This window comes from Canis lupus, chromosome 13 (assembly GCF_011100685.1).
Source record: "Canis lupus familiaris isolate Mischka breed German Shepherd chromosome 13, alternate assembly UU_Cfam_GSD_1.0, whole genome shotgun sequence".
Lineage (NCBI taxonomy): Eukaryota > Metazoa > Chordata > Mammalia > Carnivora > Canidae > Canis > Canis lupus.
Window position 1 is genome coordinate 44,316,667 of NC_049234.1, and position 22,470 is coordinate 44,339,136.

At 37.1% G+C, this 22,470-nt stretch overlaps 1 protein-coding gene across 4 annotated transcripts in view; it reads right to left on the reverse strand.

Moving 5' to 3' along the window:
• The window catches only part of CORIN (corin, serine peptidase), a 229,110-nt gene that overhangs the window by 116,451 nt on the left and 90,189 nt on the right, over window positions 1-22,470 (reverse strand). For all 4 annotated transcript variants that reach the window (XM_038556027.1, XM_038556028.1, XM_038556026.1 and 1 more), the window contains exon 5: window positions 19,856-20,037. In XM_038556027.1, the coding sequence (XP_038411955.1) occupies window positions 19,856-20,037 (182 nt within the window). The remainder of the gene's footprint in view (window positions 1-19,855; window positions 20,038-22,470) is intronic.

The window sequence follows — 22,470 nt, forward strand, 5'->3', positions numbered from 1 at the left end:
GAATTAGCTGACATACAACAAAGCAAGGCACCCTCAGCAACCTCCAAGTGAAAAGACAATCAATAGACATCATTCCTGAGAAGACCTAGATATTGGAATAATTCAACAAAGAAACCTTTACAGCAGCTGTTATTATACCCATGCTGCATGGAATAAGGGCCAAGAAATTTAACATGAATGCAAGGACAGAAGTTCTCAGTAGAGAAATAGCAGCTATAAGAAAAAATCAAATGGAAATTTTAGAATTGAAAAATACAATTTTTTTTAAAAAAGCCACTAATGGCAAGATGAAGACGACAATGGAAAGAATCAATGAGCTCGAATATAGATTAATAGGAATTACCCAGCTTGAATAATAGAAAAAAGATTGAAAAAGATGAACATAACTTCAGGGACCTATTAGACACCATAAAAAGGCCTAATGCTGATGTCATTAAAATCTAAGAAAGAAAAAAGGATGAGATTTATACAAAAAATTGTTGAAAAATTAATGCCTAAAACTTCTGAAATCTAATGAAAACTATAAATTTAAATGAGCCCAGCAAAACCCAGACGGGAGTAACTCAAATACAATCATATGTACACATACAATATTCAAACAAATAGGGTTTACTCTGGGAACACAAGGCTAGTTCAACATTCAAAAAGTAATAAATGTGGGCACCTGGGTGGCATGGTCAGTTAAGCGGCTGACTCTTGCTTTCAGCTCAGGTCGTGATCTCAGGGTTGTGAGACTGAGCCCCACATCAGGCTCTGCACTCAGTGTGGCATCAGCTTGAGATTCTCTCTCTCTCTCTCCCTCCTGCTAGTGCACTCTCTCTCTCAATTAAACAATTTATAAAAATGTAATAAATGTAATCTCTACATTATCAAGCTAAAGAAAAATCACATAATCATGCCAACAGATGTGGAAAAATATTTCATAGAATTCAACATCTTTTATGATAAAAACTCTCAGGAAACCAGGATGAGAGATTTAGTTTAAGGATTAAACTAGGATTAAACTGATTAGGTCAGTCCTGCCAAAGATATTTCACATTTTTTAAAGTCAACTGTGCATATAGGTAATCACAGGAGTGACCACGTCATTCTACTCACATTTCATACCACATTCAAAAATAAGGAGATTATACATCAGACAACTGGACTCTTGGGGACCATCTCAGAATTGTTTACCATAGGAAGCAATAAACAATACGAAACCAATATTCTAAAAACAGTGTCTTTTACAGAAGCTCTAAAAATATCTAACAAACTTGTGCAAGATCTATAATAAAAATTATAAAATGCTGATAAAAGAACTATGGCAGACCTAATAAATGCAGAGATAAACCAAGTTTATGGTTTGAAAGATTCATTATGTTTAAAGATATCAAATTGATTTCTCCCTAAATTGATCTAGAACTTTCATACAATTCCAATCAAAATCTTTGCAGGATATTTTGACTAGCTGATTCTAGAATTGATATATAAAGGCAACGTCAAGAATGGAAAAATAAATTTTGAGCACAGTTGAGAAACTTATGTTACCAGAGAGTTAATATTATTATAAAACTATAATAATCAAGATAGAGTAGTTTTGGTCCAGGGATAGACAAAAAGATCAATGGAACAGAATAAAGAGTCCATAAATAGACCCACATAAATATGGTCAATTATTTTTTAACAAAGTTGCAAATGCAATTTAATCTTTTCAACAAATAGTCCTAGGAAAATTGGACATCCGTGTGCAAATAGAAAAAAGTACTACTTGACCTATATACATCATACGTTATACAAAAAATTGACTCACTATAAATCATAGTACAATGAAAACTATGAAAGCCTTGGGAAACATTGTAGGAGAAAATCTGTGTGCATGTGAACAAGGCGAAGAGTCCTTCTAGGACACAAAAGCATGTTCCATACAAGACAAAACTAATAAATTAGACTTTATAAAAATTAAAAACATTTGCTCTGGGAAAGACAATGTGAAGAAAATAATAAGACAAGGTACAGACTGGGAGAAAATATTTCCAAATCACATATTTCACAAAGGACTTGCACCCAGAATACATGTAGGAGTCTCAAAACCCACCAGTAAGAAATCACACAACCTAAGGGGAAAAAAATGAGCAAAAGATATGAATAGACACTTCACCAAAGTAGATACAGTGATGCCAAGCATGTTAAAAGATGCTCATCATTAGTCATTAGGGAAATGCAAATTAAAACCAGAGTGAGATACCTCTCCACACCCAATAGAATGACTAACACACAAACAACCACAAAATTCAACCCAGACAATACCAAGTACTGATAAGCTTGTGGAGCAACTGGGATTCATATGTATTGTTGAAGGGAAGAGAAAATAACATAGCCTTTCTGGAAGACAGGCTGGCAGTTTCTGATAAAATAATACATATGTTTACCAATCTAGGTATTTATCCTAGAGAAATTTGCTTACAAAAACTGTAATCAAGTGGGTTAGCATAATCTCCATAACTACCAAACATTGGAAACAAAAAATATCCTTCAAAGAATGAATGAATAAGCAGATAGGGATTAGCAACACAATGGGATACGATTAGAAAGTAAAAAGAAAAAGAAAACACCAACACATGTAACAACATGGATGCATCTTAAAAGTATTGTGCTAAGGGCAAGAATGCAATACTATGATAAGCTTTTTAGCAAAAGTATTGCTTTAGCAAAAATTAATTGAAATTAACAATATTAAAAAAAAAAGAAATTCACAATATTTCTGTTTTCCAAATCCTTTCTGAGTAGACAGGATTAAATATAGTGCTTCTAGGGGCATCTGGGTGGTTAAGCGTCTGACTTCAGTTCAGGTCATGACCCTGGGGCCCTGGGATCAAGTCCTGCATTAAGTTCCTTGAGGGGAGCCTGCTTCTCCCTCTGCCTCTCTCTGTGTCTCTCATGAATAAATAAATAAATCTAAATAAATAAATAAATAAATAAATAAACTTCTAAGTGGAAAAAAATCATACGTAGATTTTGATAAATCCCAGTAAAGATCTAAGAAATTAAGACCATGATGACTCTAATAACTGAATAGCCAATTCACACACAAGTACAGTGTTTCCAGCTCTTGTGTTTTCAAAAATGGAAGGAGGACCTTATCAAGATGACATCTAAGCATTAGAAGTACTTTTTAATGATAGGTTATTATAATGTGAATTTTGACATTAAGCTGGGAAGTTGTTCAAATAACTGAATGCCATTATTATAATAAAACTCATTCTATTCCCTGTACTAAGTTATGTGAATAAGTTTCAAAGTGCAACCACCTAGAAGAAAAATACAGGAATGGAATTGATTGTAAATGAGGTTCCCCTGTACACAAACCAGTTTTTAAAGAAAACCAACCATCCCTCTAATACATTGAGAGACCAATCTCCAGTAAATGTCACATTAAGTTTAGTAATTATAAAAATGTGTAATAGATTTAAATCCTAATTATTATGATAAATTAATCAAAAAAGAAATTGTTGACACTCTGAGTCTCATGACTGAGGGAAAATGTTTCCCCTAAAGAAGAACTTGTAGGGGCACCTGGGTTGCTCAGTGATTGAGCATCTGCTTTCAGCTCAGGTTGTGATCCTGGGGTCCTGGAATCAAATCCCACATTGGGCTCCCCTCAGGGAGCCTGCTTCTTCCTCTGCCTCTCTCTCTGCCTCCCTCTGTGTCTCTCATGAATAAATAAAATAAAATATTTAAAAAAAAAAGGAGAAGAAGAAGAAGGACTTTTAGGGGTACCTGGGTGGCTCAGTTAAATAATGACTCTTGATTCTCGTCAGGTCATGACCTCAGGGTCCTGGGATCCAGCCTCACAAGGACTCCACACTCAGCAGAGAGTCTGCTTCGCTCCCTCTCCCTTTGACCCCGCCCCCTAACTCTCCGTCCCTCTGTCTCGGTAAAAATAAATACATCTTTAAAAACAAGAAGAAGAAGAAAAGCTTGTAATTCTTGCATGGTTGGTGAGAGTCACCTCACTATGGTATTTAAATTCCTTTGGACACCTTTTAAAAGTAATATAATAGCTTCATTTAAAAATGTCAGTTATTATAATATCCTTTACATTATACTCTTTGCCAATTATCTTCACAACTTAGAATTTTTAGATATTAACTTAAAATGCTCAAGGCGTGTATCATTTTTCCAAATCCTTTTAGAGTCACACAGGCAAAAATATTTAGAAGACCTCAGCTCTAAAAAACCATGTTAGGCTGCCTCCTTGATAAGAATTCAGCTCATTTTGTTTAAATGGATGTAGGGTTTCAGACACAAAATAAACATATGGATGGAACAGATGAAAATGAAGACGGCGATGACTTTCCAATCGTTGAGCTCAATGGAATTGAGGTTATGAAGATGGCAGTGCTATTTGGCATAATGAAGTCACAATTTCAAAAGAGATTCACAAATTTTGATGTGATGATCCTGAATCACCCATTAGTTTCAGTGGCGGCCTGGAGTTTGGAGTTCAGACACTTGGATGCCTGAGTTACTAGGCAATTACTGCTATTCTAGCTCAATTTCAGGGAGAACTGATTGAGCTTAAGAAACTGCATCCACCAAAAAGACATAAATAGTATCCCTTCTTGGGAATTTTTGGAGACATATATGAATCTTAGAACTAAGCTAATATTTCAATTACATGAAGAAAAAAACAAAAAAACCCTCAGCAATTTCTTTCAACTATCTGATTCTGTAAAGACGAATCTGTTGTGATTAAATTGACCACCATGGGGGACATAAAGCTGAATTTAGAATTAAAGTAAATGATGTTTTGAACCGTTCAGGGTGTGGCTGATTCCCGATGCAGTGATCAAACCGATTATTGACCAAAAAAGGGTTAGAGGTATAAAAAGTCTGAAAAAAAAATCAGGCTTTTGCTTTGTAGCTAAACATCTCTGTATTTAATCAGTATCATCTGTACTGTGTGGAAACCTATCATCTGTAAGGCCACAAATTTCTGTGAATTTCTGATTGTGAGGCACAGTTTTGAACAAAATGTGGATGCCCTTGGTCTCCAGCCACTGAACAACAACAAAAAAAAGACTTTGTAAGGAACACAGGGATCAATTGATGCTCTTGGGCTTCTGAGTTGTCAACCACTAAGCCATGTAACTAACCTGTAAAGAGAGTGAGAAGAATGAATGCAGGTAAGGCAAAGAACCCTCTTATTTCTGTTTGAGGAAAACACCTCACCTTCTGTTGAGGTGTTTCTGTGCCACCCCAAGCAAAGCAATATTTGGCAGAGAACAGAAATCTAATCTCAAATGGTCTATAAACAAAAATTACTGAGCCCAAAGAGAACAGGTAGTATTTAGGCTCAACAAGAAATCTATTTTATTTGGCTCTGCTTCTTTAAGCTGGGGTATACGGCATAGTGAAATCAAAACAAGACTGTGGTTTTCACATAAAAACAGTGGAAATCCACAAGATAAGCGTTTCTCATGGTTCACAGATTGAAAGAAGTTGTTAGGGATTTTAAATGATTTTTAAAAACCTTCAAGCTTCGATTTTTAGTGAAATGTAATTCAAGTATCAGACAAGTTGATAATGAGATTTATTTTTTAAATTTATTTTATTATCTTTTTTTTTTTTTTGAGAGAGAGAGAGAGAGAGAAAGGGAGAGAGACATGGGTGGGAGAGGCAGAGGGAGAGGGAATCTCAGGCAGGCTCCATGCCCAGCTGAGCCCCATACGGGGTTTGATCTCGTGACCCCAAGATCACAAGTGGAGCCAGAAACAAAGAGTCGGATGCTTAACTGAGCACACAGGTGCTCTGATCATGAAATGTATTAAGAATATTTCCATGTCCTTGGTTTTCTCACTACCCAAATAAAAAGGATAATGATACCCATTACTGGCATAGCTTCTTTTCCTTACTTTGTCTTTGGCCACCCTCCCTAACACACCCTATGTTACAGCCCTACAGACAGGTGCTTAAGAGAACTGAGGGGATATCTGGGAGAAAAGCATGGCAGGCAGATGGAACAGAATAGCTGGAACCTAGGAAGGCAAGAGGAAAATATGCAGAGAGAAGTCAGAGCCAGATATTGCAGGGCCAGATGTCTATGCTGCACAACTCTAAGAAGCACTAGTTATACTGAATTCTGTGGGACTGGTGCTCCCCTGCTGTAATGGAACCATACCGATGGATGGCCCTGAAGATTGTGAGATGGAAAACCTTTAAAAAAAAATACTTGGAGGAGCAGCCCCCGTGGCGCAGTGGTTTAGTGCCGCCTGCAGCCCAGGGCGTGATCCTGAAGACCCTGGATCGAGTCCCACGTCAGGCTCCCGGCATGGAGCCTGCTTCTCCCTCTGCCTGTGTCTCTGCCTCTCTCTCTCTCTTCATCTCTATGAATAAATAAAAATAAAAATCTTTAAAAAAATAAAAAATAAAAAAAAATACTTGGAGAGTAGAGGTGTGAACATTTAAAGGACCAGTGGGATTTGAGTAGCAAAAGAAAACATTTTGCCTCTGTGTGGAAAACAGCACACAGGGAATAGGAAGGCAGCAAAGAAGCTAATAAGGAGCTGGAAGGATAATCCAGGAACAAGATGAGGTGGCTTGGGACCAAGTAGTGGTTATGGAGGTGGTGAGCACTGATTGGATTAGGTATATACTTTGACAACAGAGCCAATGGGATTTGCTGACAGATCAGGTATGGTATGGGAGAGAAGGAGAAGAGTCAAGGATGACCTAAAATTTTTGGCTGGAGCAACCAGAAAAATGAAGTTGTTATTGACTAAGAGAGAAAGCTGGGAGAGGAGCTGGTATGGGGGTAATATCAGATGAGTAGCACGTGTTATGTTTGACATGCCTTTCAGATGCTCAAGTGGAAATACATAGAAGGCAGTGCCAGGGGAGGGGGTGGAAAAGGGGATGATGGGGAAAGAGACAGAGGGAGGAGAGAGACACACACACAAGCATATAAATATACATTCAGTTCCAGAGTCCAGAAAAGAGTCAGGCTCTAGACCCACATTGGTAGTTGTCAGTCCATGGAGGGCTTCTTTCACAAGCCTGAAGAGCCTGAATCAGATCACGGAGACAGGCAAGATCCAAAGACTAAGCCCCGAGGCAGTCCAATGTTTAGACATGATGGAAATGTGGAGGAAACACCAAAGGAGGCTGGAAATAAGTGGCTTCTTCCTGGAAGCCAAGGGACGAGAGCTTATTAGAGAGGAGAGAGTCATTAAATGAGACAAATGCTGCAGGAAGTCAACTCAGAGGAGAACTAAGAATCTTCCATGGGATTTAGCACCATGGATGGAAATCCCTGAAGACCTGGAAAGAAATAGCTTTGCTTGAGAAGTGGTAGTGAGGACACTGGAATATAGGTCTGAAGCTTGGAGAAGCAGAACACAATTTAACGTGAAATATAGACTTAAGAGTTGTCAGTACTTACGTGGCAACAGGCAAGAGAAGTCCTAGAGAAAATGTATAGAATGTTGAGGAAAGAGAGTTGAGACTAGAATCCTGGGGTCTGTAGAGGAAAAGGAAAGAGACTGGTCGATGTGGTGGAAAGCAGACCAATCAGAGCAGTGTTCTAGAAACCAAAGGCAAAGAGAGTGCTCCAGGTGAAGATGTCAACTGGGACAAAAGCCTTCCATTGCAGGCAGATTTTGTACTTTCTCCTCCATTCTCCCTTGTCTCTACTCTTAAGGATGTAGTGCTCATGGGTTGTAGTGAATCCAATCAGTTTCAAAGTCTAAAGGAAGTAAGCGCATAACCCAGCTACCTCACCCCCTGGGTACGGTAATTCTGAACCATATGTTGTGCACTATTTTCCAGATTTTCCTAAAAGATTAAGTTCCAGTTATCCACTATGGTAGCTGATTTAATAATTTACCTTTGTTGGCCATCTTTCCTTCCCTGAATCACCTCTCCCCTCCCTCACTGTCCCATGCCTCTTCCAAATATACCATTTGTGCTCAAACTCTTGTCTCAGGCTCTGCCTTTCTGCCTAGATGCCTATATTTGCACTGGCCTATGATCTCTTAAAAGTACACATGTTCATCTTTCGTTTGCCCATTCCTGGTAAATTGCCTGGCACATAGAATATACTTCTAAAGGTCTGTTGAATCGAAGCATTCACATTTGTATAGTGTGTTATGGTTTCCAAAATTCTTTCAAATACATGATCTCACTTAGCCCATAAAACAGTTTTACCACCAGGTATTATTATTCCTATTAAAAAGGAGAAGAAAGGGGTGCTTGGGTGGTTCAGTTGGTTGAGCATCTGTCTTCAGCTCGGGTCATGATCCTAGAATCCCAGGATCAAGCCCGGCATCAGGCTCCCTGGGGAGTCTGCTTCTCCCTCTGTCTCTCCCCCATCTCACGCTCTCTCTTTCATTTTCTCTCAAATAATTAAATAAAATACTTAAAAAAGAGAGAGAGAGAGAGAAAGAGAGAGAGAGGAAAGGGGAGTTAAAAGGGTTTAAGAAACTGGCTCAAGTCCACACAATTAGTAAGGAGAACAATCAGGGCTTGAGTATAAGTCTTCAGATTGAAGTTTGAAGCCCTTATAAGGAGCATCCACATATGGAAAAAAAAAGAAAATGCTTCCATGGCTTAAGTTTTTAAATAATTTAAAATGATAAATGTAAGAACATTTGAAGTTCTAAGAAAACCATAATTTACTTGACTATTTATTGTAACGAAAAGTGCATGACTAGCTTTTTAGGGACTTCGTGATGCTAGCTGTAGTCATCTACCTCTGGCAAAACACTGGCACTGAGTACCTCAAGGAGACAGTATTGCATGACTTCTCCCAAAGGAATCCACTACTCAATAGCAGAAATTCGGAGTCCATGTTTTACCAAGATCCCCAAACTACCATTTTGCTGCTATACTGCTGAACTGGTTGCTCTCAGCAACCAGAGCTGGAAAGGCAAATAAGATACTAGGAAAGGAAGAGGACGAGGAAAAAATAAACAGCTGAAGTTCTTTCATGGCAGGGGAGATCTCTTTAGACCTACAAAAATACCATTTAAAAGGGACTTTTCATACATGATCACAGAGAAGGTAGAGTAAAGGATTAGTCAGAAAGCTCAGAATGATTGATGGGCCTTGACCTTCTGCTCCCGAGTTCTCACAACTCAACTATGGAAACACACACAAATGTTTATTTTAAAACCTCTGAAGAACAGTTCCCACAGCGTTATCACTTTAGCACATGATTTACTTTACAGGATCTAGCATCAACATAAGATAGAAAGGATAAGACAAGTGTGTATTTTTCCTGTATGACAACAAAATCTCTTCAGAGTTTTGACTGATCTAAAGGATGTTAACAGAAGAATGTGCACTGGGAAAAGCAGCTGTTACAAGTCGTGCATTTTGGTTCCATTCAGTCTGAAAAGACATTTGGAAAGCTCTTGTGAGCAGGGGGCTGTAACAGAGGGTAGCACTCAAGGATTAATAATTAAATCCCAGGATGGTCCCACAATGATGGACTATTGAGTAGATGATAGGGCCTAGGGGGCTAGATTTAAAATAATCCTGAAACAATCTCCCTGACCTTTGGTTTCCTAGGTAATTAAATGAAGGTGATAATACCTCAGAGATTTACTCTGGAAGCAAGTGAACTAACAGCTGTGAAAGCACTTTGGAAAGGAGATTGGGGCTCATAATGTAAAGAGAGAAATTACTATTTTCTTGGCACAAATGAGTCACAAGTGGGAAGAAAAAGCCGAACATGGTAGTCAACTTTTAATGACCTTTCATTTCATGGGCTAAATAGGAGCCTGACACCCAATACAAGTCCATGGTGCTGAGTGCCTATAGAACGCCATCTCTCTTCTTCTTTTTTTTAAATTTAAGATTTATTTATTTATTTATTTATTTATTTATTCATGAGAGACAAAGAGAGGGAAAGAGAGAGAGGCAGAGACACAGGCAGAGGGAGAAGCAGGCTCCATGCAGGGAGCCTGACATGGGACTCAATCCCGGGGTCTCCAGGATCAGGCCCTGGGCTGAAGGCAGTGCTAATCCGCTGAGCCACCAGGGCTGCCATCTCTCTTCTTTGCCAGATGGGACCCTTCTCTTTTTCAAATACTCAGAATTCCTTTATGCAGTTGACTCCACTCTACTCCATTGACATTTAACCTGTATCCCTTTGTAGTTTCTTGTGTGATAGCATGTTTAAAGGTAGTCACTGATATTCTTCTTACATTGGTTCTCACAAAAGAGTGGACCAAATGAGGTTTAACACTCCCTAGATGTAGGAAGCATGTAATCATTATTATTATTATTATTATTATTACTATTATAAAATATTTTGCAAACAGAAAGCCTTAGACTAGGGCTTCCTAAACACAGCACTAATATTTTGAGCCACATACTCTTGTTGTGAGGAGCTGTTCTGTGCATTGTAGGATGTTACACAGCATATCTGGTCTCTACCCGCTAGATGCTAGTATCAGCTCCTTCTGTGTGTAGAGATGTAACAACCAAAATGTCTATAGAAATTGCCAAATGTTCCCAGGTAGGGGCTACAAAATGACTCCTGGTTGAGAACTACTACACTAGATGGGTATATACTAATATTATGATTATTGTGATTACCTTTATTTTCTCAGATTACCTTGGATGATGGTCAGAACATAGGTACTCAGTTGATATTTACCAAATAAATGAAAAAATGAGAAAAAGACTCTATCAGGTAAATTTATAATGTAGTCTTAATCATATGGGAGTTTGTGCATTATATGATAAATACTTCTCTAGTTGGTATACATATTCTTAGTACATGAATACATTTTCAGTAACTGTGTGTATATGCTAGAAATTATATTCTTATCCTTATATAAAGATCATAGTTAGCAGTAGCTCTCTCCCTAACATATGAACTAGGAACATATCTATGATTGCTAGCATCCTGTTTATCCATCCAGAGTGAGATAGAACAATTATTTTAAATTCTAGGAAAATAGTGCATCAAACACTTTTTATCAGATTTATTTTCAGAGAACTAATTCTACATGAAGAAAATATTACAACCAAAATTGTTAAGAAGACTATGACAAGTAGAGGATCTCAGATCCTCTTGGGAAGTTTTTGTCTCTTTAAACATATGTGTTCAGATATGTTTCCTCAAACTTCCAAGATCAGAAAATTTGTAAAATTTTCCAATATCTGGAGAACCTATATTAAGTGGCATTTCAGTTTGAGCTATTAAATAATACTGATAACCTTATTTTGATTTTCAAGAACTGAGACTTTTTGGCCATCAGTGTTAAAAAACAACGTTTTGATTTTTAAATTTTCTCTATGGATTCTTAAATCTTGTACCAACAGGCTACGTTTTACAAGTGATCTCTAATAAAGACCACCAATAAAGTGTTCTTATCAAAACAGGGACAAAGGTAGCTAAAAAAAAAGAAGAGATGCGAGGGACTTCTTTTTCAGATACACTCACTCATCCTTCTAGCTGTTTATTATGATATACTGTCTTTAGGATGGAATCTTAACTTAGTGGCAGACCTCTATTAAACACTGTGTTAAAAAAAATAAAACAAAACATCCGCTCCTGGCTTAAATGTCGTAACTTGCAGCAGGTCGATGCCTTCATCAAATAAAACTAGGAAAGCCAGATGAAACGGAAGAAACATCTGTATAAAGGCATCTGATAGTTCTCAGGACAATTAAGATGTGAATGGTCAAGATCCTGGAGAGAAGATAATGGTAGAACAGAGTACACATTCTGTGGGTGCTTCTTTCCCTTGTAGAACTTGCCAGTTCTTGGCAGGGTGCTAAAAACTGAGAATCTCTATATGGGGCCACTGCAAAGAGGCAGAGAAACCAGCAAAACTGTTGACAATCCCACAGGAATAGAGAGACACAGTTAGAGTTTGGGTGCTGCCAAAGGAGTGGGTATTAAGGACCCAAGTATGTGGGGACAAAGGAGACACAGACAAGTAGGCCTAACACTTGGAAGGATTTTCCCTTGAAGCATTTTCTACAAAGAGCAAGAGGCTAAAGAGCCAAGCAAAAACACTTCTGCAAAAATAAAATGGAAATTCTAGCAATCTTATTGTTCTGAGAAGAAAATTATAGAATTTTGGACTGCTCAAGGAGAAAGAGAATGCAGTAAACACCTCGGTTTCTCATTTGGGACCACTGGAGAAATATACTCTCAGACTCGAGACAAACCAGAGGTAGATGGAGCCTTAACAAAACAGCAAAATCAGCTCAGTCTCTGTTGGATCAAGGTGATCTGTTTCCACTTTGTGTCTACTTCTCAAGAAAGTATTTGGCACCCTAAATCTCAGCCAACAGCCTTTAGCTCCTTCAGTTTTGCTTCAACTTCAGAGAGCTAAAAGGCACACCCTTCCCAGGAAGGATCACATCGATGACTAACTGAGATGGGAGTATAAAGAACCAGCTATTTTGGCCCAACATGGAACACCTTTCTCAGACCATATACACTCCAGAGCTCTGCATGGATTTAGCAGAAGCTTAGATGGACCTGAGGAAATTTCAATTTCTCTTTCTGCTCAATTCTGTTTTCTCTCCCACCTTTATACAGTACTGATGCCAAATAAATACCCCGCATAACAAACTCCATCTCAGGGACCACTTCTGAAAAGCTCAACTTATAACAGTCCCAGGAGTGATCACCAAGACAGTATGTTGTAAGACGAGGTTATTGATCTGGATTATTTCCTGCTGTGGAAGTGCCATCATTCCTAGAACATAGGGCAGACATACCTTGGCACAATGGGGCAGTTCAATTGTTAAAACCCTCATCAGAGATGAATTGGAATAGTATGCCTATGGAAAGGAATGCACTGAATGGGGTTTGAGAAGTGCAAGTAATAATAATAATAATAATAATAATAATAATAATGATAATAACAAAAACTATAAGGACAATGGATTGGATGCCTTACTGTTAAGCATCAATGACCTAGAAAACAGTAACTCAAAGATACAGGTAATTGTATCTCATGTGTTAAAGCCAAAAAGTCTCTCTACTGGGTTATGAAGAGGCTCTTACATACTATAGTAGGAAAGTCTAGAAAGCTGAGGATCAGGCCCAAGAGTTAACAGTCAGAATGCTCAAGTTCTATTGAAGGATAAACAGCTAAGCAAAGCAGGTTTTTTATGCCAATGTTAAGTCCCTAGTTAGGGTGATTAAAAAGAAAGAAAGAAAGAAAAAGAAAGAATGCTGACTCTTAGAATAAAGACATCTGGAAGTATCCCCCTGAATCTCTCACCTCACTCTATGTTGAGGTTCTACATGAACAGGAATTGAAGGCTAAGGCAGAGCTGTAAATTGCCAGTGTTTAAGCCCTATCACAACATACACACAGAACCCATTGAAAAGGGTGGGAGACTTATTGGTTCAAGGTATTTAAGGAAATATCTGTCCAAACACAAGTTGACCACTGAGCTGCTGTCTGAGCAAAACTTTCAGTGGTCAGATATGACAAAGAATACATACTTGACAAACAGACTTAGTTCAGGGAAATCATTAAACGAACAAACAAACAAAAATAGCAACAATAAAAGCAACACCAAATGGTAATAGCAACAAATCCTGAGAAGAGGGAAAATTTGATTTATAGAGTTGTACGTTATATTATTTAAAATATCCAGTTTTCAGGATGCCTGAGTGGTTCAGTGGTTGAGCATCTGCCTTTAGCTGAGGACTTGATCTGGGCCTGGGGATCGAGTCCCAAATTGGGCTCCCTGTGAGGAGCCTGCTTGTCCCTCTGCCTATGTCTCTGCCTCCCTCTGTGTGTCTCTCATGAATAAATAAAAAATCTGTAAAAAATAAAATAAAATAGAATAAAATATCCAATTTTCAACAACAACAACAAAAATATGACAAGCAAAGATACAAGAATGTATGATTTATGCGTAAGGGGAAAAAAACAGTCAATAGAAACTGCCCCCTGATGAGGCTCAGGCATTGGACCTACTAGATAAAGAATAGATATCAGCTATTTTAAATACATTCAAAGAATTAAAGAAACCCATTTTGAAAAAACTAAAATATAGTAACAATGTCCCAATAAATAGAGAATATTAATAAAAGATATAAATCAGTTTTTTCTTTTAAAAAAGTAAACCAAATAGAAATTCAGCAGTTGAAAAATGCAACAAATAAAATGAAAATTTCACCAGACATGCTTAATAGCATATTTAAGCAAGTGGAAGAAAGAATCAAGTTCAATAAACTTGAAAATAAGTAAATTGAGATTATTCAGTCTAAAGAACACAAAGAAAAAAATCAAGAAAAATAACAGATGCTTTTATAAAATTATCTTAAAGATTTTGTTTATTTATTTAGTTGGGGTGTTGTGAGGGTGGGGAACAGAAGGAGAGGTACAAGCAGACTCCATGCTAAGTGCAGAGCCTGATGTGAGGCTCGATCCCATGACCCTGAGTGAGATCATGACCTGAGCCAAAATCAAGAGTTAGATGCTCAACTAATTGAGACACTCAGGAACCCTGAAAAATAACAGGTCCTTCAAGATTTGGAAGAAACATCAAGTGTAGCAAAATATGCACAGTGGAAGTTCCACAAGGAGAAAATAGAGAGGGAAAAATGAAAAAAAGACAAAATTAGAGAGGGAGACAAACCATAAGAGACTCTTAACTCTAGGAAACAAACTGAGGGTTTCTGGAGGAGTTGTGGTTGGGAGGATGGGGTAATGTAATGTAAGGAGGGCATGTGATGTAATGAGCACTGAATGTTATATGCAACTGATGAATCACTCAACTCTACCTCTGAAACTAATAATACACTAATTAGTTGATCTTAAATAAAATAAAATGATAAAAAAAGAAACAGTGTACTGTTCACCGAGAAAGAGAGAGAGAGAGAGAGAGAGAGAGAAGAAAGAATGGGGCAGAAAGAGTATGTGAATGTATAATACCTGAAAAATCTCAAATTTGATGAATAATTTGATCCACACATTCAAGAAGAACAATAAACTCAAATTGAACAAACTCAAAAGGATCCATACGTAGCTATGTCATAATCAAACTATCAAAAACCAGAGACAAGAAAGAATCTTGAGAACACCAAGAGATAAACAACCCATGAGGCAAAACAAATTCTCTAGAACATTAGCAGTTGATTTCTCATTAGGAAGCACGAGTCCAGAAGAAAATGAAATTATTCAACATATTTAGAGTGCTGAAAATAAAGGTCTGTCAACCAAGAATTCTATATGCAGCCAAACTACTCTTCCGAAATGAAGGCCACAGTAGGACATTTCCAGATAAACAAAAGCTGAGAGAATTTGCCACTATCAGAACTTCCCCATGAGAAGTACTAAAAGGAGTCTTTCATAATGAACTGAAGAGACAATCGACAGTAATTCAAATCCACATGAAGATATAAAAAATACTAATAGAAGTAATTCTTAGGTAAATATAAAAAGCAATATGAATATTTTTGTTTGTCAATCTTTTCTTCTATCCTATTTAATAGACAACTTTACAAGTCAGTAAGTTTAAAACTATGTTGAGGGGTTTATAATGTATAAAGATATAATTTGTATGACAATAATGGCACAAAGAAAGGGACAGGGAACAAAGCTAAAGACAAGCTTTGTAAACTATTGAAATTAAGTTGATATTAATCTGAACAAACTTGATGCTAGTTGTAAGTCCCAGAACAACCAATAAAAACAACTTTAAAAATATAGTAATAAGCAACAAAAATTAAAATGGTATATTTTAAAAAAACATAATAGAAAGGGAGGTAATGGAAAATAGAGGGATTTTGTAAAAGATATATAGAAAACAAATAGCAAAATAAAAGATGTAGGTCCTCTCTTATCAGTAATTACATTAAACATAAATAAACACTACAATCAAAAGGCAAGGATTTGTTTAGTGCATAAAAAACAGTATTCAACTATATGTTCAACTCCTATTCAGAGACACAAATTGATTGAAAGTTAAAAAGTGAAAAATTTGAGGTATGTACATGTTTACATATATTCTGCTATTTATTGTTAGAGTGTTGTACAGCTGTCTAAATCAAATTGGTTTATATTGTTTTTCAATTATTCCTCCTTATAGATCTTCTACCTAATTGTTCCATCCACTATTGAAAGGGAATATGATGGTTATCTATTTTCCCCCTCACTTCTATCATTTTTGCCTAAAATATTTCTGGACTCTGATGTTAGATTATGGTTTCTTGATGGATTGACTCTATTATCATTTTAAAATGTCTTTCTTTGCTGCTAGTAATCATCTTACTGCAAAGCTATAATAATCCATACAGTGTATATTCACATAAAAATAAACATATAAATCTGGGCAGCCCCGGTGGCTTAGCAGTTTAGCACCACCTTCGGCCCAGGGTGTGATCCTGGAGACCCAGGAGATATATATATATATATATATATATATATATATATATATATATATATTAGACCTCTACCTCATACCATATATGAAAATTAACTCAAAAATCAATTGATGACCTGCTATGAGACATAAAATCTTAAAATGCTTAGAAGAAAACAGGAGTAAATATTAGTGCCCTTGGATTAGACCATGATTTTTTAGACATGACACTAAAAGCAAAAATGATAAAAAGAAAAGACAGATAAATTGAACTTCCTCTAAATTAAAAACAAAACAAAACAAAACAACTTCTGTGCTCCAAAGGACACAACCAAAAAAAGCCATTTGAAAATCACTTGAAAAGACACCCTGCAGAACAAAAGAAAATATTTGCAAATAATATATCTGATAATGAACTTGTATCTAGGATGGATGAAGAACTCCTACCATTCAACAATTAAAAGACAAATTACCAATTTTAAAATAGGCCAAATAGTTGAATCATTATTTCTAAAAAGACATACAAATGACTAATAAGTTCATGAAATGTTGAATTATCCACATAATTAGTCATTATCAAATTGCAAAACAAAACCACAATGAGATACCACTTCTTACCCACTAGGATGGTTATAATAAAAAAGGATAACACGTTTTGGTGAAGATGTGGAGAAACTGGAACGCTTTTACATTGCTGGTGAGGCTGGCATTTCCTCAAAATGTTAAGTAGCTATTACTAGCCATAGCAATTCTACTCCAAGGTATATACCCAAAGGAATTGAAACGTATGTTCACATAAAGCTTTCACATGAATGTTTATTTTATTGTGGCATCACTCATAATAAACAAAAAGAATACAAACACCAAAATGTTCCTCAACTAATGTATGGATTTTTAAAAATAGCATATTCATACAAAGGAATAGTAATTGACAATAAAAGTGCATGAAGTACTGATACATACTACGACATGGATAAACCTTGAAAATAGTGTACTAAATGAAAAAAGCAAACCACAAAAGGTTTCATTCTATGATTCCATTTATATGAAATGTCCAAAATAGGCAAATCCATAGAATCTGAATGTAGACTAATGGTTTCTAGAGGCTGGAGGAGGAGAAAATGGCATTACTGCTAATGGGTATAGGGTTTCTTTCTAGGGCCACAAAACGTTTTGGAATTAGATGGCTATGATGGTTGCACAACTCTATAAGTATACAAAAAACAATTAATTATACATTTTAAAAGAGTGAATATTGTGGTATATGAATTATATATCACTAAATCTTATATTTTTAACATAATATGAAGAAAATCATATCATCTCAATAGACATAGAAAATGCATTTGATACAATTCGAAATCCACTCATGATTTTAAAAAAACTTTAGCAAACCAGAAATAGAAAAGACTTCCTCACTCTGACACAGAGTATCAGTAAAAGTCTTTCTGCAAACATTATAATTAAAGGTGAAATAGTTAAACCTTTCTCTATGACAAAAAAGAAACAGAAAGTATAATGATTGGAAAGGAGAAAACAAACTCATTTGTAGATCACATGATGTGCACTTAGAAAACCCAAATGAATCTACAGAGAGGTATAAAAATTAATGTGATTTAGTTGTATACAAACAGAAAAAAACTTTTTTAAAGATTCCACTTACAAATGACATAAAAAATATCAGATATCCATGATTAAATCTAAGGGAAGATGTGCAAGATCTTTCCGGTTGAAATTACCAAAGATTATTGAGAGAAATTAAATAACTCATTAAAACGCCTCATTAAAGATAACCATAGTACATCATTTTGTTGGGTTGAAAGATTCAATGTTGTAAAACAATTCTCCCTAATTTGACCTATGGATTTAATGCAATCCCAATTCAAAACAAAAAGCATGGGTGGAAACTGCAGGGTGATCTGAAAATTTACATAAAATGCTAAGGACCAGAACAGGCAAACAATCTTTAAGAAGCCGAAAGCTGAGGGATTTACACTATTGAATATAAAGACTTATTATAAAACTTTAGTGATCCAGATAGAGTGGTATTGGCTTAATTCTATGCCAAATAGAGGGTCTAGAAATAGATGTATATATAATCAATCACTTGATTGATAACAAAAGGGACATTATAGTGCAGAGGGGGAAGATAGTACTCTAAATAAATAAAGGGCAGTGGGTCAATTAAATATATGTACAGAAAAAAGTTAATCCATAGCTCTCACCATACACAAAAATTAATTCCAGAATATGGTAGGTGTAAATGTCAATGCTAAAACAATAAAGGTCCAAGAAGAAAACACAGGAAAAAAAACTCCTATGTTTTGGTGTAGACAAAGATGTCTTAACCAAGACACCAAAAATGAATCACAAAATAAAAGACTGATAATATGGGCCCATTAAACTTAAGACCTTCTATTCCATAAGAAAGGCAAGCCACAGAATGGAATATCGTCACAATACAAGTACCCCCAAAATTGTCCTATCTAGAATACATAAAGAACTACAAATCAAGAGCAAAAAGGCAAACTACCCAATCAAAGAATGAATAAAATACTTGGACAAATGCTTCACCAAAATTTTTTGAAAAATTAATCAAACTCATCCGGGAAATCCAACTTAAATCCACAAAAGACTATAATCAGAATTGCTAAAATGAAAAAGACTGACAATAACAAGGGTTAGGGAGGGTTTGGAGCAACTGAAGCTTTTACACTACCTAGCTGGTAGGAGGATAAATTGGTACAACCACGTTAAAAAACAAAAACAAAAACAAAAACAAAGACCTTTTTGCTGTATAAATATATTGACCATGTGCAATCAAAGACATGCACAAGAATAGAAGCGTCACTATTCATAATAGCCAGAAACAACCCAAACGTCCAGCAACAATTGAATAGAAAAATACCTTGGGATACAATCATGTGTTAGGATACCGTACAACCCTGAGAATGAACCACAAGAGGAAGACATGATGCTGAGTGAGTGAAGCTGGATACAAAAGGAGCCTATCCTGCCCCCTTCCACCGACGTGGAGCTCAGAAGTCGACAAGCCTAAGATGACACAAGTCACCTGAGACGGCCTCCCTTAGAAAGAGAGTTTTCTTTTGGAATGAGAAGACGACTGGAAGGGGGGCTTGAGAGATTTTCTGGGATGCTGGACCTTTTCTGATTTGCTTCTTCCACATAACATAACATTTTCAAGTTCCATCCATGTACAAGTACTTCATGCATTTTGCTGCCATAATATTCCACTGTGTGAATATGCCATTTTAAAAAATCCATACATTCGATGAAGAACATTTGGGTTCTTTCCACTTTTTTGGTTACTGTAAATATTGCCACCATGAACATTCATGTGTAAGGTTTGTGGGATCTATTTCTTGATCTGGGTGCTGGTTATATGGGTCTGATCGCTTTCATAAGACTTATGAAGTGTACGTTATTTGTATACAACCTTGAATGAATGGGACGCCTCCATAAAAACAATTTTTAAATGAAATGAAACACAGACACCTACATTGCTTTCCTTTTTCTTGTTGAGGTGAGAAGCAAATCCTGCTGGCATTGCTGCTTTCGGTTTGGTTTCTAAACTGGGAGCAGGCGAGGAAATCCGGCCAGGAGGCGTTCACCATCCCCAGGACTGATTCGCAGCCCTCTTTTGCAGCCTCACAGAAGGACCTACAGGGCAGGAGTCCATGGCTAGAAGAAAAAGAAAAGGTGAAAATTAATGTTTTTACAGACTACTTCTTGATATAACAATGAAGTTAAGTTGACCATCTGTACTGAGGTTATCTTAATTTATCTTAATTTTGACTATGGTCAAAAACTTAAATTTCTACATTAAGTCCTAAAACCAGGATGTCAGCCGCCCTATTATCATGATTCAAGAGGGAATAAGCTAGTTCCATAGCATATCAGCTTACTAGCTCTTGTAAAAGTATTTTACAAGATGATTTTTTTAGTAAACCTATCACCAAAAAAAGCTCTAGTTAATATCAGAGTAAATTAACAGAAATGAAGGTCCCCAAATTGGAAAAGCAGAAGTAGGTCACAAAACAGGTTAATCTCATCTCTTTATCATCCCTTTGAGAAAACAGCATCTCCGAGAGGCAGGTAGAAGGCTGCTCCTTAACCTCCACTGCCTCCCGGGAAAAAAAATAGACGAGTGGCAACTCAGTTGTTTATCTACAGTAATAAACCATCTTTGGCTTTTAAGCAGTTATTTATCTTCTTCGATTTCTCTTTTATCTCTGCAAAATAGAAAAAGGCGAACAACTGCTGTTCACAGGTAGAGTCATGATGCCCCCGGAGCCTGCCTTGATTCACCTGCCATGCAATCAAACCCCGCAGGACCGAATGTCCCAGGGCCCGAGGCAGGGACTCGCCGTCCTGCAGGCCCAGCTGGCATTTCCCACGTTGCAGCCACAGAGCCCATCGTCTCCCACCCTGGCTGGTGATACAGCAAAGCCACCTTGAACGGTTTTCAGGGGACTGGGAGAGAAAGTACACTTGTTGGTCAAGGCAAAGTACACACCTGCCGAGTGTAGGGTCACTAGGATGTTGTGCAATCACACCATAGGGATCTGCCACAAACCCCAAGCAATACCTGGTTCAAATCCTCCACTTGAGACAGGCCCAGGAAAGTTCTGGAACGGACTCAAGGTCACACATCTTCTTAATGGTAGAAGCGGGAGGAGAATCCAGGTGTCTGAGCTTTTGGTTCATGTTCGCCCTACCCTTCTCTTGTCTATTTTTATATAAGGACCAAATAATTTGGCTTTAAAAAAAATCCCTTGATTAAAGAAGCACATTAAAATTCTCCACTCCTGCTTCTACGGATTGCAGGGACATAATGAGATACGCCAGCCACCGAGGTACCACAGCACCGATGGAGTATGTGAAAGAAGCTTTGCAGAGGGGTCTCGTTCTATACACAGATATGGAAAGGGGGTACTCGACAGTTACATTCGGATGCAAATGTTGTTGACCGGCCTCCCAGGAATTTGTCTCAAAACTCAGTGTCTTTTGGAATCCTGACATAATTATCTACCTGCTAAATTTGCTAATGAAGATGTGGAAAGAGAGGTTTTGCATTTAGATTAGGTTTGGGATATAAAATTATGACTTGGTCCAGGCAAGTTTCTTGGTGTGAAGAAGACACCTGACTGCCATCAGGAAATACATGGATATTTATAGGACTAAGAAAGTGTCACTTGAATGACATTTTTAAGTCTTATTCCAGAGGGGCACCTGGGTGGCTCTGTTGGTTAAGTGACCCACTCTTGGTTTTGGGCCAGGTCATGATCTCAGGGTCATAGGATTGAGCCCGACGTCAGGCTTGGTGCTTGCTGGATATGAAGCCTGCTTAGGATTCTCTCTCTGTCCTTCCCCTTCCCCCACCACCCTATCACACACTCTCTCTCTCTCTCTCTCTCTCAATAACAAAAAAAAAATCTTATCCTGGAGAAGTTAGAGACTATGTTTTCTGAGATAAAATTGAAGGACACAGTTGAGGAATCAGATCATAGGATTCTTATGCAATGGCTTTGCAACACTTTGCTAGGCTCTAAGTGCTTCACATGCATTAACTCATTCATTTCTCATTAAAGCCCTAAGTGATAAGTACCATTACTATCATCCTAAATATACAAAAAAAAAAACAACAACAACAACAACAAAAAAAAAAACGAAGCACAGGAAAAGTAAGAGACTCAGCCATATTGATCCCAGGACCCACTCAGTTAAACATTCCATTCATGTGAATCCAGACTTCAGGAATGTATGTCCCCAAAGCAGAACTCAAGGTTAGTTCAAAATTTGATACTTCCTATCAGAGATACTGCAGGTTTGGTTCCAGACCACCACAAGAACGTGAATATCACAGTAAAGAAAATCAAATCAATTGTTTGGTTCCCCATTGCATATATAAGTTGTGTTAATAATATGCTACAGCTTATTAAATATGCAATAGCATCATGTCTAAAAAAACAATGTACATACCTTAAGAAATACTTTATTGCTAAAAAATGCTAATCATCTGAGCTTTCAGTGAGTTGTAATCTTTTTGCTGGTAGAGGGTCTCGCCTAGATGTTGGTGGCTGCTGACTGCTCGGGGTGGTGTTGCTGAAGGTC